Below are 18694 nucleotides of genomic sequence, written 5' to 3'. Positions count from 1 at the left end.
TTTCCCACATTACAACAGTGACCACACTCCAAAAAGTACTTCATTGGCTGTAAAGCGCTTTGGGACGTCCTGAGGTCGTGAAAGGCGCTACAGAAATGCAAGTCTTTTTTCTGCACCGATCGAGGCTTTCCGCAGCCAAGCCCACCTCACCTCTACTTCCTGAGCCAGGGTTGCCAGCTCTGGCGAGACATATTCCTGGAGCTTTCTTCACATGACCTCCCGTCTCCGGCCGTCCCGCCCGGTCAAACAACCCTATTCCCCGCACCCCCCATCTCCAACATTATTCTGTCGAATATTTTAATTTAATGCTCCTATGGTTTTCCTACGAGTCTTCAATTCTCGGAGACTCGAGCACGGTCCTGGAGGATCTCAGACAGACCAGAATAAATGTAAAGCGAGTATGAAATACAGCTTCAATGAGATAAAAGGGATTTTTTTTTTTTTTTTGCACAACCATGGACGTCCATGGTCTAAACAGACCTGTGGCAGATTCCTTTCTCCATCAAGGCAGTACAGGCCTCAGTGGGGGCCCCAGTTGCCAACTCTCCAGCATTGGCCTGGAGTCTCCAGGAGTGGATGACTCAAGCACAAAAATCCAGGCTGCCGCTCCCAGTGCAGTGCTGAGGGAGTGCTGCACTGTCGGAGGTGCCGTCTTTCGGATGAGACGTTAAACCGAGGCCTCGTCTGCCCTCTCAGGTGGACGTAAAAGATCCCGTGGCACTATTTCAAAGAAGAGCAGGGGGGGGGAGTTCTCCGCTCAGGACACCACTGCCAGCAAACACCCAGGAGAAAAATCATAGGGGCCTTAAAAATTCCAACCTTTCAACACCTTTGTTCATTAGTTATAAAAGTGCTGGAGTTGGGCAGAGGACGTTTGACCGACAGCCAAGAGTCATCCAGTCAGGCAGTCGCTTTCCAATTGGTCGTGGGAAAGGCGGGCCACCGTGAGGATGGACACGCCGGGCGACCAATGGGGGAAGCATGGGGGCGGGGCAGTTGGAGGTCATGTGATGACGCCCCCAGCCCACCAGCATTGTCAAACCCTAATGGCAACTGTTCTCACTCTCAGGATGGATTGGGCCACTCTCTAAAAAGAGGCTAACAGCTGGCTTGCAGTCATGAGGCTCGGATTAAACAGCCATCCCAGACAGAGGAGAGAAGGGTCCTTTCCCTCCGACAACAAACTGACCAGTGCGACAAGATCGACACTGTCCTTTTGGCTATTGGATGGAGGTAGGAATCCAGCCCAATGCAAATGAAGGATGCTCCCCTCTCTGAAGCTCATTAACAGGGATTGACAGGGTAGATGCTGAGAGGCTGTTTCCCCCTGGCTGGAGAGTCTAGAACTAGGGGGGCAGAGTCTCAGGATAAGGGGTCGGCCATTTAAGACTGAGATGAGGAGGAATTTCTTCACTCAGAGGGTTGTGAATCTTTGAAATTCTCTATCCCAAAGAGCTGTGGGTGCTGAGTCGTTGAGTATATTCAAGGCCGAGAGCGATAGATTTTTGGACTCCAGGGGAATCAAGGGATATGGAGATCGGGCGGGAAAGTGGAGTTGAGGTCGAAGATCAGCCATGATCTTACTGAATGGCGGAGCAGGCTCGAGGGGCCGAATGGCCGACTCCTGCTCCTAATTCTTATGTTGTGTGTTGATGTGGGCTCGTCCATTTGTGTTATGTTCTTAACAATCCAGGTTGACGAGGTGAGCCTGGTCAGTCTCACCTAGTATCTGGTAAACACATTGTCCCAGCGTTTGACCTTCAAAGGCAGCGCCTCGAAGCACCTCCCGCTGAGATCAGCACAGACCAGGGATTGAACCCAAGACTTTCTTGGTGGCCTGGGCTAGCCCAGTACCACACTGGGGGGGGGGGGCGTGTACCTTTGCCCACAAGCCATGGTGCCCTCGATCAAACCGCAACGATAACTCCTAATTTTCAAGTGGAAAAGAAGAAAAGGACTTGCATTTATATAGCGCCTTTCACGACCTCAGGACATCCCAAAGCGCTCTACAGCCAATGAAGTACTGTTGAAGTATAGTCACTGTTGTAATGTAGGAAACGTGGCAGCCAATTTGCGCACAGCAAGCTCCCACAAACGGCAATGTGATGAATGACCAGATCATCTGTGTTCAGTGATGTTGGCCAGGAGAACGCCCCTGCTCTTGCCGTGGGATCTTTTACGTCCACCCGAGAGGGGAGGAGGGGGACCTCGGCTTGACGTCCCATCTGAACGGCGGCACCTCTGACAGTGCAGCACTCCCTCAGCACTGGCCTGAAGTGGGAACTGTCCACCAACTGTGAAGCATGAAAACTCCTGCATATACAAAGACACATCACTGATTGATTTGTGGATTAGGACTATCTAAACTTGAAGTAAGTTCACTGCAAGGACAGAAAGAATGTCAGCCTCTGATGACTCCAATAGAAACCACAAATAGTCTGAGGCTTCACATACAACAGATGGAAACTTTTATTTCAGTGACAGGGTTTCTAAAATTCCATGGGAAGTACAACCAAGCCCCAGGGATGAAACAGTAGAATTAATTAGCATTATTTATCCACACAATCTGCAGGATATAGAAGAGGCTCAGAGACAGAATTTGGGGCGGTTAGAAGGGGGTTGGGAAACGCCTCGCTACCAAGCGAGTGGCCTCAGCTGCTCCTGGGAGTGGAGGTGCAATGGAACACGTTGATTGTCACATGAGCGTAGCCTCAAATCACTCCATGGCCTGCGTCCCTCCCTATCTCTGTAATCTCCTCCAGCCCTACAACCCCGCCACCACCCCCCCACCCCGAGATCTCTGCGTTCCTCCAATCCTGGCCTCTTGTGCATCTCCAATTTCCTTCACCCCACCCTTGGCGGCCGTGCCTTCAGTCGTCGAAGGTCCCAAGCTCTGGAATTCCCTCCCTAAATCTCTACACCTCTCAATCTAACCTCCTTTAAGACGCACCTTAAAATCTACCTCTTTGACCCAGCTTTTGGTCATCTGTCCTAATATCTCCTTATGTGGCTCGGTGTCAAATTTTGTTTGCTTATGCTCCTGTGAAGCACCTTGGGGCGTTTAACGATATTAAAAGGTGTTGTATTAATGCAAGTTGTGTGTCTTATCAATGCAACATTGAGGACCAACAGTGTTTGAAGACCAGGACCTGAAACCCGGCACTAAGCTCATGGTCTACACAGCAGCAGTGATACCCGCCCTGCTGTATGCCTCAGAGACATGGACCATGTACAGCAGGCACCTCAAAGCACTGGAGAGGTACCACCAACGCTGCCTCCGCAAGATCCTGCAAATCCATTGGCAGGATAGGCGCACCAACGTCAGTGTTCTCGCTCAGGCCAACATCCCCAGCATCGAAGCTTTGACCACGCTCAATCAGCTCCGATGGATGGGTCACATTGTCCGCATGCCCGATACGAGACTCCCAAAACAAGCGCTCTACTCGGAGCTCCGGCACGGCAAGAGAGCCCCAGGTGGGCAGAGGAAATGCTTCAAGGACACCCTCAAAGCCTCCTTGAAAAAGTGCAACATCTCCACCGACACCTGGGAATCCCTGGCCCAAGACCGCACAAAGTGGAGGAGAAGCACCCAGGAAGGCGCCAAACACCTCGAGTCTTTTTGCCGGGAGCAAGCTGAAGCCAAGCGCAGGCAGCGCAAGGAGTGCACGTCAACCCAAGCACCCCACACCCACCCGCCCCCTTCAACCACCATCTGCCCCACCTGTGACAGAGACTGTCGGTCCTGCATTGGACTCATCAGTCACCTGAGAACTCATTTTTAATGTGGAAGCAAGTCATCCTCGGTTCCGAGGGACTGCCTAAGAAGAGAAGAAGGAGATTGAGGAGTAGGTTCAGTGGAGTGCTGGGATCACAGCCCCAACCCCTCAAACACAGCTTTCCCAACGGTTGAAGTTTACCACTGGGAAAGCACCAAGCTTCTCAATGATGAGATCACTGGCTGGTGGTGAGGCCGACAGTAATGCCCCTACACTGTCTGAGATCAGATAACCTGCACAGAGCTGGGGCTGACCCCTGGACCTTCTTGGTCTGATAAGATCACAGTGCAGTGACCTGCTGAGCTACGAGAAAGCCAACTTGTCTATAATTTGAAGCAAATTGGCATTGATCAGTGTTGTTTCACATTGACAGCAATCTCCATCATAGACTCCTAGAATAGTACAGCACAGAAGGAGGCCATTCGGCCCATCGAGTCTGCGCCGGCTCTTTCGAAGAGCAATCCAGTTAGTCCCACTCCCCCGCTCTTTCCCCATATCCCTGACATTGTTTCTCCTTCAAGTATTTATCCAATTCCCTTTTGAAGGCTACGATTGAATCTGTGTCCACCGCCCTATCAGGCAGCGCGTTCCAAATCCTAACCCCTCGTTGCGTAAAAATGTTTTTCCTCATGTCACCTCTGGTTCTTTTGCCAATCACCTTAAATCTGTGCCCTCTAGTTATCGACCCTTCCGCCATTGGAAACAGTTTCTCTTTATTCACTCTATCTAAGCACATCATAATTTTTAACACCTCTAACAAACCTCTTAACCTTCTCTGCTCCAAGGAGAACAACCCCAGCTTCTCCAGTCTCTCCAAGTAACTGTAATCTCTCGTCGCTGGAACCATTCTAGTAAATCTCCTCCGCACCCTCTCCAAAGCCTTCACGTCCTTCCTAAAGTGTGGTGCCCAGAACTGGATGCAATACTCCAGCTGGGCCCGAACTATAGTTTTATATATTTATCCTATTAAGGTTCTTCATCAAGAGTTCGAGCCCAAACCTGACGACCCTGACTTATTGAAATTAATTCCCAGGATCTGGGACTGTCCTGGCAAGGCCCGCATTCACTGCCCCCATCCCTGCAGTGTGTACCATCTACAAGATGCACTGCAGCAACTCGCCAAGGCTTCTTCGGCAGCACCTCCCAAACCCGCAACCTCTACCACCTAGAAGGACAAGGGCAGCAGGCGCATGGGAACACCACCACCTCCAAGTTCCCCTTCAAGTCACACACCATCCTGACTTGGAAATATATCGGCCGTTCCTTCATCGTCGCTGGGTCAAAATCCTGGAACTCCCTCCCTAACAGCACTGTGGGAGCACCTTCACCACACGGACTGCAGCGGTTCAAGAAGGCGGCTCACCACCACCCTCTCAAGGGCAATTAGGGATGGGCAATAAATGCCGGCCTTGCCAGCGACGCCCACATCCCAGGAGCGAATACAGAAAAACCTACTAGCCCTGAGGAGGTGTAGTGGGCCTTCTAGAACGGCTATCATAGTGGTTTTCAATACAACTGAGTGGGTGGCGAGGCCACTTCAAAGAGCAGTCAAGAATCAACCAAGTTGGTGTGGGACTGGAGTCACATATAGGCCCAGACCTGGGCAAGGACGGCAGGTTTCCTGCCCTAAAGGACATCAGTGAACCTGCTGGGTCTTTACGACAATCCGACAGCATCATGGTCACTTTTATTTTCTTTATTTCCAGATTTGTTTCAAACTAAATTCAAATTCTCAACCTGATTTGAATTGGATTAGTCCAGTAACATAACCAGCATGGGTTAGATATAGAGTAAAGCTCCCTCTGCACTGTCCCATCAAACACTCCCAGGGCAGGTACAGCATGGGTTAGATACAGAGTAAAGCTCCCTCTAAACTGTCCCATCAAAAACTCCCAGGGCAGGTACAGCACGGGTTAGATACAGAGTAAAGCTCCCTCTACACTGTCCCCATCAAACACTCCCAGGGCAGGTACAGCACGGGTGAGATATATAGTAAAGCTCTCTCGACACTGTCCCAACAAACACTCCCAGGGCAGGCACAGCACGGGTTAGATACAGAGTAAAGGTCCCTCTACACTGTCCCATCAAACACTCCCAGGACAGGTACAGCATAGGTTAGATACAGAGTAAAGCTCCCTCTACACTGTCCCATCAAACACTCCCAGGGCAGGTACAGCACGGGGTCAGATACAGAATAAAGCTAACTCTACACTGTCCCATCAAACACTCCCAAGACAGATACAGCACGGGTTAGATACAGAGTACAGCTCCCTCTTCATTGTGCCCATCAAACACTCCCAGGGCAGGTACAGCACAGGTTAGATACAGAGTAAAGCTCTCTCTACACTGTCCCATCAAACACTCCCAGGGCAGGTACAGCACGGGTTAGATACAGAGTAAAGCTCCCTCTACACTGTCCCATCAAAAACTCCAAGGGCAGGTACAGCACGGGTGAGATACAGAGTAAAACTCTCTCTACACTGTCCCATCAAACAATCCCAGGACAGATACAGCACGGGTTAGACACAGAATACAGCTCCCTCTACACTGTGCCCATCAAACACTCCTGAGACAGGTACAGCACGGGTTAGATACAGAGTAAAGCTCTCTCTACACTGTCCCATCAAACACTTCCAGGGCATGTACAGCACGGGTTAGATACAGAGTAAAGCTTCCTCTACACTGTCCCTTCAATCACTCCCAGGGCAGGTACAACACATGTTAGATACAGAGTAAAACTCCCTCTACACTGTCCCATCAAACACTCCCAGGGCAGGTGCAGCACGGGCTAGATACAGAGTAAAGCTCCCTCTACACTGTCCCATCAAACACTCCCAGGGCAGGTACAGCACGGGTTAGATACAGAGTAAAGCTCCCTCTACACTGTCCCATCAAACACTCCCAGGGCAGGTACAGCACGGGTTAGATACAGAGTAAAGCTCCTCTACACTGTCCCATCAAACACTCCCCGGGCAGGTTCAGCACGGGTTAGATACAGAGTAAAGCTCCCTCTACACTGTCCCATCAAACACTCCCAGGGCAGGTACAGCACGGGTTAGATACAGAGTAAAGCTCCCACTACACTGTCCCATCAAAAACTCCCAGGGCAGGTACAGCACGGGTTAGATAAAGAGTAAAGCTCCCTCTACACTGTCCCATCAAACACTCCCAGGGCAGGTACAGCACGGGTTAGATACAGAGTAAAGCTCCCACTACACTGTCCCATCAAACACTCCCAGGGCAGGTACAGCACGGGTTAGATACAGAGTAAAGCTTTCTCTACACTGTCCCATCAAACACTCCCAGGGCAGGTACAGCACGGGTTAGATACAGAGTAAAGCTCCCTCTACACTGTCCCATCAAACACTCCCAGGGCAGGTACAGCACGGGTTAGATACAGAGTAAAGCTCCCACTACACTGTCCCATCAAACACTCCCAGGGCAGGTACAGCACGGGTTAGATACAGAGTAAAGCTCCCTCTACACTGTCCCATCAAACACTCCCAGGGCAGGTACAGCACGGGTTAGATACAGAGTAAAGCTCCCTCTACATTGTCCCATCAAACATTCCCAGGGCAGGTACAGCACGGGTTAGATACAGAGTAAAGCTCCCTCTACACTGTCCCATCAAACACTCCCAGGGCAGGTACAGCACGGGTTAGATACAGAGTAAAGCTCCCACTACACTGTCCCATCAAACACTCCCAGGGCAGGTACAGCACGGGTTAGATACAGAGTAAAGCTCCCTCTACACTGTCCCATCAAACACTCCCAGGGCAGGTACAGCACGGGTTAGATACAGAATAAAGCTCAGCCGACACTACTCTAATAATTTATGCGGTGACCCCAATCTGAGAGGAACACCCATACTGAACTGAATTTTCCAATTCCCCTCATTGGCCTCTGTGTAGTCTAGCGAGATGTCAGATGTTGGCAATTCGTGACAAATTGAGGGCGATCTGGAGCTCTGGATTCACAAGCACGAGGAGCCGATTTGAAAATCTCCAACCCCATTTCACACCGGCCCTACACACTCGAAGCCCTTGCTTGGATTGAAACCCTGTTATCAGTCTCTTTGAAGAAAAAAACAGAACATTTCAGGAAAAGGCAGACATCAAACATCAACTGGGAGGAGGGTTCCTCTACCCATGGTGTGTGTCTGGGAGTGTCTAACCATTTAAGGGCCTAGGCAGTGTAGCAGGACTCATCATCTAAATGCAAGTTGGCTGCTGCGTTTCCTACATTACAACAGTGACTACACGTCAAAAAATTACTTCATTGGCTGTAAAGCGCTTTGGGACGCAGAAAACATCGGGGCATCCCGAGATCATGAAATTTCTATTCCCGCCTCATTCCCACTCAGACCTCACCGTCCTCGGCCTCTTGCATTGTTCCACGGAAGCTCAGCGTAGGCACTTTACAGTCTTCCGGACTCAATATCGAGTTCAACAATTTCAGATCATAACCTCGGCCCCTATTACATTTTTATATACTTTTTATCCACACCTTTGTTTTGGCCCTCCCCCTTTTTCTCTCTCCCACATGGCAGCTGTCTCTCATTCTGCCAGCGCATTTCACACCTAATCTAGAGCCGTCTTTTGTCTCCACTAGTCCGACCACCATCTCGTCTGGTTTTGAATACCTCTTAATGTCTCTTCACTTCTCTTTTGTTCTCTCATCCCCATTTCCCAGCCCCCAAACTGGCCTTTTAATCTGTTTCATTTCCTGTGTTTTCTCTCAGTTCTGACGAAGGGTTTCGACCCGAAACGTTGACTCTGTTTCTCTCTCCACGGATGTTGCCTGGCCCGCTGAGTTTTTCCAGCGTTTTCTGTTGTTATTTCGTGAAATTTCTATCTGGAAATTGGAATTGAATTGGGGTCTCCCCTTACCTCGATTCAACACCCATTCTTTCACCGTCTCCGTCACATCAAACGAGATCCATTCCTCATTGCCCTTGGTTTTCAGCAGGCGGTTGTCTATGTAGATGTTGCCGTTTGAGCCGATCTGCGATAAACAGTACCCATGCATCATCAATAATCGGATCTGTTGCTTAACCTCCCCAGTTACTCAATACCACATAAGCCAGCTTAGTCATTCTGTGCTTTGAGGGATCTATGGTACCATGATCATAGGTAGGCGGGCCTTCATTGCAAGAGGATTTGAGTGCAGGAGTAAAGAAGTCTTGCTCCAATTATAGAGGGCCGTGGTGAGACCACACCTGTGTACAGTTTTGGTCTCCTGACCTAAGGAAGGATGTACAGGAATCCCTCCCCAACCGCAGGGGATACGTCCCTGAAAACCCCTGACATGAATCTTGCCATTCATGTGGAAATGACTTATGAAATGATGCTGGGCGGCCTGCTGGTGGCGCTGTCCAGGGAGAGTATAAATACTCGGGCATGGGCCCAGCTTGCTCAGGACATTCTTTAACAGGAACTAGTGAAGGACACAACTAGATCTGCATGTTGAAAAACAGTTGATTAAAGTTTTGTTTAACGCTTAGGCCAAGTGCCTAGTAGTTTTCTTACGTCACCCTCCATGGTTAGTAAAACTGCGGTTGGCAAATTCAGTATCAATGTGTATAAACACAATAAAAAAGCATATAAAAAGCATAAAAATCATGTTATTTACCTCATTCCTAAATTAAAAACCGCGGATACACGAATTTCACTGCCACGGTTGGCGAAAATAGTCGCAGAGTGGAAACCGTGTATACGTGAAATCCGCGTATGGCGAAACCACGGTTGGGGCGGGATTCCTGTACTTGCCATAGAAGGAGTGCGACGAAGGTTCACGAGATTGATTCCTGGGATGGCGGGACTGTTGTATGAGAAGAGATTGAGTAAACTAGGCTTGTATTCTCTTGAATTCAGAAGAATGAGAGGGCATCTCATTGAAGCATACAAAATTATTACAGGGCTTGATAGGGTGGATGCTGGGTGAACGTTTCCCCCTGGCTGGAGAATCTAGAACCAGGGGCCACAGCCTCAGGATAAAGGGTAGGCCATTCAGGACTGAGATGAGAAGAAATTTCTTCACACAGAGGGTGGTGAATCTTTGGAATTCTCTAACCCAGAGGGCTGTGGAGGCTCAGTCATTGAGTATATTCAAGACAGAGATCGATAGATTTCTGACTAGTAAAGGCATCAAGGGATATGGCGATAGGGCTGGTGAATGGAGTTGAGGCAGAAGATCAGTCATGATCTCATTGAATGGCGGAGCAGGCTCGAAGGGCCGAATGGCCTACTCCTGCTCCTATTTCTTATGTTCTTATGTTCTTAAATAGATCTGAACAGGCTGGGGCTCTTTTCTCTAGAGCCTGATAGAGGTCTTTATAATTATGAAGGGGTTTCGACAGGGTAGATGTAGAAAAGATGTGTCCACCTGTAGGGGAGACGAAAACTAGAGGCAATAAATATAAGATAATCACCAATATATCCAATAGGGAATTCAGGAGAAACGTCTTTACCCAGAGAGTGGTGAGAATGTAGTTAACAGGCAGAAAATAGGATTAGCCCTATTTTTCCATCCAACCTCAGGGAACCCCGCCAGGGTGTAGGAGACGAGTAGGAGGTCGGCGGGGGTCAGAGGGGTCTGAAAGTGCAATATAGAGCTGAGTGATGGGTGCAAGTGTGGAGTGGTAAGTATGTGAGGTGAGTGTAAAGTGTTAGAAAATGTTCACTTACCTTTGTTTCTGCCTACAGCCTTCAGCCGCTGTGGAGCCGAAGTCCTGACATCTCCATTGTAGATTTCACAGACTGGCTGTTGGATCCTCCGAACCAACAGCCAGGTGATTTCTGCAAAATTGAAAGGTTTGATGAGTCCTGAACACAAAGACTCATCAAACTGCACAGAATGTCAGTGTTTGACAGCTTCACAGAGCTACCAAATGCTGACATTTCTTCTTTCAAAAATTCTTGACAGATGGCATGTCATACATTGACGTGCTCTGTCACTGACTTCCCCCTAATTGGCCTGCTGAGCTCACTGGGCGGGAAAATCCCGCTGGTTGGCCAGAAGCTGATGGAGGCAGGATTGAAAGCCGGCAAGCAGTAGTCCCGCCTCCAAAAGCATCCCAATGTCAAAATCCAGCCCTATGATTCTGGTTTGCGGCTGGGCACAAGCTCATTCACTCCCAAAGCTGATATAATATCAACAAGTCATTGCGACTTAAAAACTGTCGCAGTCTCATTGCCTCATGACTTGCCTCAATTCTACAGGGAGATCTTGTGTTGCAATCATTTTAAATGCCTCAGTTACTTGTGACCTCACGCTCAAGTATTGAAAGCGCTAGGTCCTGCTGTCCCAACCTTATTCATAGATCAACCTCACCTACAGAAAGAAAGAACTTACATTTCTATAGCACCTTTCACGACCTCAGGATGTTCCAAATTGCTTTATAGCCAATGAAGTACTTTTTGAAGTGTGGTCACTGTTGTAATGTAGGAAATGCGGCAGCCAATTTGCGCACAGCAAGCTCCCACAAAGAGCACGGAGATAGTGACCAAATAATCTGTTTTTTGATGTTGGTTGAGGGATAAATATTGGCCAGGACACCCCAGGGAGAACTCCCCCTGCTCTTCTTTGAAATAGTGGCCGTGGGATCTTTTACATCCACCTGAGAGGGCAGACGGAGCCGCGGTTTAGCGTCTCATCCAAAAGACGGCACCTCCGACAGTGCAGCGCTCCCTCAGTACTGCACTGGAGTGTCAGCCTAGATTATGGCCCAGAAATTCGGGTCTCCACGGGTGAGTACGCACGGGGTACCCGTAGGCCCAATGGAAGTGCCGGTTTCCTGCATGCACTGCGCATGCGCGGGAAACCGGCACTTCCGTTCCCCTGAACGAAGGGGTTCAGAGGTCGAACGCGTGCGCTGGAGAGGCTGCGCGTGCGCATCGAACTTACATTTTCTCTGCAGGTTTTCCCGGGAGGGTAAGTCTCCAGAAGTTACACATTTAAAAAGCAGTCGCAAGGCCTGCTTTTTACAAGTTAAGTGGTGAATTAATTAAAATTAAAACATTTTTTCCACAGGTTTATTATTTTTAAATACTTTAAAGAAAGGTAAGTTTATTTTTAGCCCCGTTAGAAAATAAAATTATTTTTTCAAAAATTTAAAGTGTTTAAAATAGTTATTTCATGTAATGTATAGTTTATTTAAAAAAAAAAAATTATTTGAAGATTTAGTGATGTTTTGGGGCTTGTAGTATTTATAAGTTTGACGGCCCTTCCTGTCAAACTTATGAATGAAGCATTCCCATGTGATCCCAGGGGACGCTTCGAACTAACTGCGCCCCTGGGATACGCAAGCACTGCGCGCCGGCAGTTGGAGCAGGCCCAGGATCGGAATCCCACGCGGGCCCCACAGCTCAACGGCCGGCGCGCTAGGTAAGTGCAGGTCGGGGGCTTGCACCCGCGGGAAGCCCCCGCCCCGAATTTCTGGGCGTATATGTTCAAGTCTCTGGAGTGGGAATCGAACCCACAACCTTCTGACTCAGAGTGCTGCCCGCTGATTCACAGCTGACAACGACAAACTCCCTCAGTCGCTCAGTCCCTTCTCTCTCTGGAATCCCATCCAGCTGTCTCTCAAACCCTCTCACACAGTTACTCCAATGCCTTAATAAAAAAGCAAAATACTGCGGATGCTGGAAATGAAATAAAAACAGGAAATGATGGAAATACTCAGCAGGTCAGGCAGCATCACTGGAGAGAGAGAAACAGAGTTAACGTTTCAGGTCAATGACCTTTCGGCAGGACTGGAAAAGGTTAGAGACGTGACAGATTTTAAGCAAGTGCAGGGGCAGGGAAAGCGGGGAGGGGAGGAAGGATCAAAAGGGAAGGTCTGTGATAGGGTGGAAGGCAGGAGAGATTAAATGACAAAAGGTATGATAGTACAAAGCCAAAGGAGATGGTAATGGGACAAGTAAAAAAAGAAAAGATGGGCCTAGAAGAGACGTAAATGGGAATGGCAGAATCATCAACAGCTGCCATATGAAAAAATAGGGGCCGAGGTTATGGTCTGAAATTGTTGAACTCTATGTTGAGTCCAGAAGGCAGTAAAGTGCCTAATCGAAAGATGAGGTGCTGTTCCTCGAGCTTACGTTGAGCTTCGTTGGAACAGTGTAAGAGGCTGAGGACAGAGAGGCCAAAGTGGGAGGAGGGCATTCGGCCCATCGAGCCTGTGCCAGCTCTCTACAAGAGTACTTCAGCCAGTCCCACTCCCCCGCCCTTTCCCCGTAGCCCTGCAATTTTTTTCCTTCAGGTACTTATCCAACTCCCTTTTGAAAGCCGTGATTGAATCTGCCTCCACCACCCTTTCAGGCAGTGAATTCCAGATCATAACCACTCGCTGCGTAAAAAAGTTTTTCCTCATGTTGCCTTTGGTTCTTCTGCCAATCACCTTAAATCTGTGTCCTCTGGTTCTCGACCTTTCCGCCAATGGGAACAGTTTCTCTCTATCGACTCTGTCTAGACCCCTCATGATTTTGAACACCTCTTATCAAATCTCCTCTCAATCCTCTCTGCTCCAAGGAAAACAAACCCAGCTTCTCCAGTCTATCCACATAACTGAAGTCCCTCATCCCTGGAACCATTCTCGTAAATCTTTTCTGCACCCTCTCTCAGGCCTTCACATCCTTCCTAGAGCGCGGTGCCCAGAATTGGACACAGTACTCCAGTTGAGGCCGGACCAGTGTTTTCGAAAAGGTTCATCATGGGTTACACCATCGCATGACACACAGAAGGACGTTACAAGGAAACTCTACAACAGTGCGGGGCAGTGCGGAGTGACTGAGCCTCTCTAGATCATTTCTAGAAACAGTAGCAAATGTGTGCCAGCTTCCCAGCTTCCGTTGTGGTTGCACAGACTGAGAAATGTCAATGTGTTTCATCCAAAAACTCATACTGGACGCATTATGCGCTTAGCATTTGGAACTGGTTAAGGATTATTAAGTTATCAGCAGTTCTGGTGACTGTAATAAGGGTGCTTGCCGTTGCGGTTGCCGCTGGTGGCTTTCCTACTTCAGATTGTAATGTTTGCTGTCAGCAGATTTGTTAAAGATCCTCGTTGTCATGATGTTTTGCATTTTGGGTTTTCATGCAAACGATTCCTGGACTGGAATGACTTTAACCATAGAATCCTAGAATAGTACAGCACAGAAGGAGGCCATTCGGCCCATCGAGCCTCTTTCGAAGAGCAATCCAGTTAGTCCCACTCCCCCGCTCTTTCCCCACATCCCTGCCATTTATTTCTCCTTCAAGTATTTATCCAATTCCCTTTTGAAGGCTACTATTGAATCTGTGTCCACCGCCCTATCAGGCAGCGCGTTCCAAATCCTAACCACTTGCTGCGTCAAAATGTTTTTCCTCATGTCGCCTCTGGTTCTTTTGCCAATCACCTTAAATCTGTGCCCTCTGGTTAGCGCCCCTTCAGCCACTGGAAACAGTTTCTCTTTATTTACTCGTAGCTAAACCTGTCGTGATTTTAAACGCCTCCATCAAATCTCCTCTTAGCCTTCTCTAGTCCAAGGAGAACAACCCCAGCTTCTCCACTCTCCCCACGTATCTGTATTCCCTCATCCCTGGAACCATTCCAGTCAATCTCCTCTGTACCCCCTTCAAAGCCTTCACATCCTTCCTAACATGTGATGCCCAGAATTAGTTTTTAATTTCTGTTAGGCACGGGTATTAAGGGTTACTAGGATTTTTGGACTCTAGGGGGGAATCAAGGGATATGGGGATCGGGCGGGAAAGTGGAGTTGAGGTCGATGATCAGCCATGATCTTATTGAATGGTGGAGCAGGCTCGAGGGGCCGAATGGCCGACTCCTGCTCTTATTTCTTATAGAAACATAGAAGATAGGAGCAGGAGTAGGCCATTCGGCCCTTCGAGCCTGCTCCGCCATTCAACGAGATAATGGCTGATCATCCAAACCCTAGCACCCGGTCCCTACACCGACAGCCATCCCACCCAAGCCCTATCCCCGTAACCCCACGTGTTTAATCCCCCCTAACACTAAGGGTCAATTTTTATCATGGCCAATCAACCTAACCCGCACATCTTTGGACTGTGGGAGGAAACCGGAGCACCCGGAGAAAACCCGCGCAAACACGGGGAGAATGTGCAAACTCCACACAGACAGTCACCAGAGGCCGGATTTGAACCCGGGTCCCTGGCGCTGTGAGGCAACAGTGCTAACCACTATGCCACCGTGCTGTTCTTATGTTACGGAACCAAGGCGGGTAGATGGAATAAGATGCAGATCAGCCGAGATCCAATGGAATGGCGGCACAGGCTCGAGGGTCTGAATGGCCTCCTCCTGTTCCTATGTTTCGTTTCTTGGCCACTGCTGAGGCATCTTCATTCTGGAGAGTTTCTGCGGCGCAGTCGCGGTATCTGGAGATTTCTACCTGGGCACAGGGACTCTTTTGATTGCATTTGCAATGGTTGCTCAATGTGTTTCCCCTGTCCCTGTCTCCTCTCTCCCTGGTTTATGTAAAAGTGTCAAGTGCCATATCTTCAGGCCACACACCCTCCCTCCCCAAAGAGTCATCCCGTTCCACTGTTCGAAGAGCCTTAGTTGCTGTAGTTTAGGTCAGGAGTTCTACTTGCTGTAGTTCGTAGAGATTCTTTTTAAATAGACTCTGTAGACTGTTTGCTGTAGTGCTCTGAATAAATAGACTTTTTTCGCCTCCGACTCACTGGCTGACACAGTGGAGTTGATAGATACTCTGAAGGAAGTAACAGATCTGTGGCATCTTTGGGATCAAGGGATATGGGGAAAAAGCAGGGACAGGGTACTGAATTTGGATGATCAGCCATGATCTCATTAAATGGCGGAACAGGCTCGAGGGGCCGAATGGCCTACTCCTGCTCCTATCTTCTATGTTTCTATGTTTCTATATTGACTGAGCTGGAATTTAGTCACATTCACTCTCCTTTGCTTGCTTTCCAGAAACATTGCAAAGGAATGACCATCAGACACCAGCTTCCATGCGAGCAGAGTGTCTCTTGACGCCACTGTGTCAACCAATGAGTTGGAGGCGGGGCAGGATTTACGGCAGGACTCACGGCACGCAGTCTATTTCACAGAAAACAACATCTATTTACTCAGCAAACGGAGTCTGTTTAAGCAGCGCACTACAGCAAACAGTCTACAGAGTCTATTTAAAAAGAGTCTCTGCGAACTACAGCAAACAGAACTCATGACCAAAACTGCAGCAAAGCCTCCCGATAAAAGCAGGATTATTTGCCCAGTAAAATGCAATGAGTGGAGGGTAGTTACATACACATTATGCGCGTAGATTCAATCCCAATCACTTATAGCAGTGCGGTCACCAGGCAAGATTGACGGGGGAATCATTTCCCTTCTGGCCAGGAATCGTGGTGTCACCATATGCAGCCTACTTTGTCTCCCTCACCCTCCCCGCCCCTTTCACCTCTTCCTGCCTACTTGTCTTTTGGTAACCCGTTAAATCTCGTTACAAAGTATTGACTAACCTGCTGTGTATTTCAGCCTATTCTCAGTTTTAAAAGTAGATAAAATTGCTTTTGATTAATAAAATGATTTTAAATCTTCTGTTTAGTAGTTTAGGGTTAATATTTCAGTAATCAAGCTAGTCTTGGCATTTGTGATGATTTATTACTGTAATATTAGTGTTCCTCTCAGTGTCACAGTGCACGAACTGAAGATTAAAAAAAAATAGTGGTCCCACACTAAAATCTCTCTGAACCTTCTACAAAGAACATAAGAACATAAGAACATAAGAAATAGGAGCAGGAGTAGGCCAATCGGCCCCTCGAGCCTGCTCCGCCATTCAATAAGATCATGGCTGATCTGATCCTAACCGCCAATCCACTATCACAGAACCATCTCCTGAATCTAACAGAATTAGACACACGAAATAGGAGCAGGATCAGGCTACACGGCCCCTGGGCCCGCTCCGCTACCCACAGGGCCATGACCGATCTGAACCTAGACTCATGTCCAAATTCCTGCCCGCTCCCCGTAACCCTTAATTCCCTTTACTTCTAGGAAACTGTCTATTTCTGTTTTAAATTTATGTAATGATGTAGCTTCTACAGCTTTTTGGGGCAGCATATTCCATGGACCTACCACCCTCTGAGTGAAGTAGTTCCTCCTCATCTCAGTTTTGAAAGAGCAGCCCCTTATTCTAAGACTATGCCCCCTAGTTCTAGTTTCACCCATCATCGGGAACATCCTCCCCGCATCCACCCGATCAAGCCCCTTCACAATCTTATATGTTTCAATAAGATCGCCTCTCATTCTTCTGAACTCCAATGAGTAGAGTCCCAATCTACTCAACCTCTCCTCATATGTCCATCCCCTCATCCCCAGGATTAACCGAGTGAACCTTCTTTGTACTGACTCGAGAGCAAGTATGTCCTTTCTTAAGTATGGACACCAAAACTGTATGCAGTATTCCAGGTGCGGTCTCACCAATACCTTGTACAACTGAAGCAATACCTCCCTATTTTTATATTCTATCCCCCTAGCAATGAAAGCCAACATTCCATTGGCCTTCTTAATCACTTGCTGCACCTGCATACTAACCTTTTGAGTTTCGTGCACCAGGACCCCCAGATCCCTTTGTACTTCAGTACTTTCCAGTTTCTTGCCATTAAGATAATAACTTGCTCTACGATTTTTCCTGCCAAAGTGCATAACCTCACACTTTCCAGTATTGTATTCCATCTGCCAAATCTCTGCCCACTTACTTAGCCTGTCTATGTCCCCTTGCAGGTTTTTTATGTCCTCCTCACTCACTACTTTCCCTCCCATCTTAGTATCATCTGCAAACTTTGATATGTTACACTCGGTCCCCTCCTCCAAATCATTAATATAGTTTGTAAAGAGTTGGGGACCCAGCACTGACCCCTGCGGAACACCACTAGTTACTGATTGCCAGTCTGAGAATGAACCATTTATCCCAACTCTCTGCCTTCTGTTAGATAGCCAATCCTCTATCCATGCCAGATAAGAAGTAATAGTATTGTTACCTGAATATAAATCTACTGTGTTTAAACCCAATAATACTCTGATACCATGGTAACCATCCTGTAATACTGCATCGAGCCACTGGTGAGCATGTGAGTCTTTTGCACCCCCACCCCTCCCAATCTTGTCAGCTGTGGCTCAGTGGGCAGCACCCTCTCTCACCTCTGAGTCACAAGGTTGTGGGTTCGAGTCCCACTCCAGAGACTTGAGCACAAAAATCTAGACTGACACTCCCAGTGCCGTACTGAGGGAGTGCCGCACTGTCGGAGGTGCCGTCTTTCAGATGAGACGTTAAACTGAGGCCCCATCTGCCCTCTCAGGTGGACGTCAAAGATCCCGTGGCCACTATTTTGAAGAAAATCAGGGGACTTATCCCCGGTGTCCTAGCCAATATTTATCCCTCAAACAACAGCTAAAAAAACAGATTATCTGGCCATTATCACATTGCTGCTTGTGGGATCTTGCTGTGCGTTAATTGACTGCCGTGTTTTCCTAAATGACAATAGTGACTGCACTTCAAAAAGTACTTCATTGGCTGTGAAGCACTTTGGGACGTCCGGTGGTAGTGAAAGACACTATAGAAACATGTGCAGGAACTCCGGCCAGAGACCAAGAGTCCCTGTTGCTTAGCAACAAGTGCACGAACCCCAGTTACACAGCCACAGATCCAGGAACTTCCACTAATATGAAGTAAAACTTAGCTGAACCTACTCCTGAATTTTGCCGGTTAACAGAGATTTCCGGTTATTTAGGTGCCGGTAAATCGAGAGTTTCCTGTAATTGGATAGCTCTTTCAAACGGCCAGATGGGCGGAACGGCCTCCTTCCGTGCGGCGTGATTTTACGAACTCAAGCATCTCAACTGCTGCGCCCAGCTGAGATCAGCCAACGCTGCGTAGGCTAAA

At 48.3% G+C, this 18694-nt stretch overlaps 1 protein-coding gene across 1 annotated transcript in view; it reads right to left on the bottom strand.

Moving 5' to 3' along the window:
• LOC147096774 (transforming growth factor beta-3 proprotein-like) overlaps positions 1-18694 on the bottom strand; it is a 64030-nt gene that overhangs the window by 21847 nt on the left and 23489 nt on the right. The window contains exon 3 of the mRNA XM_085973393.1: positions 8666-8780. Coding sequence (XP_085829519.1) covers positions 8666-8780 — 115 coding nt within the window. The remainder of the gene's footprint in view (positions 1-8665; positions 8781-18694) is intronic.

This window comes from Somniosus microcephalus, chromosome 34 (assembly GCF_052327205.1).
Source record: "Somniosus microcephalus isolate GS21.2 chromosome 34, FLI_Smic_1.0, whole genome shotgun sequence".
NCBI lineage: Eukaryota > Metazoa > Chordata > Chondrichthyes > Squaliformes > Somniosidae > Somniosus > Somniosus microcephalus.
Note: the sequence above shows the minus strand (reverse complement) of the source record. Positions and strands in the feature narration are given on the sequence as shown.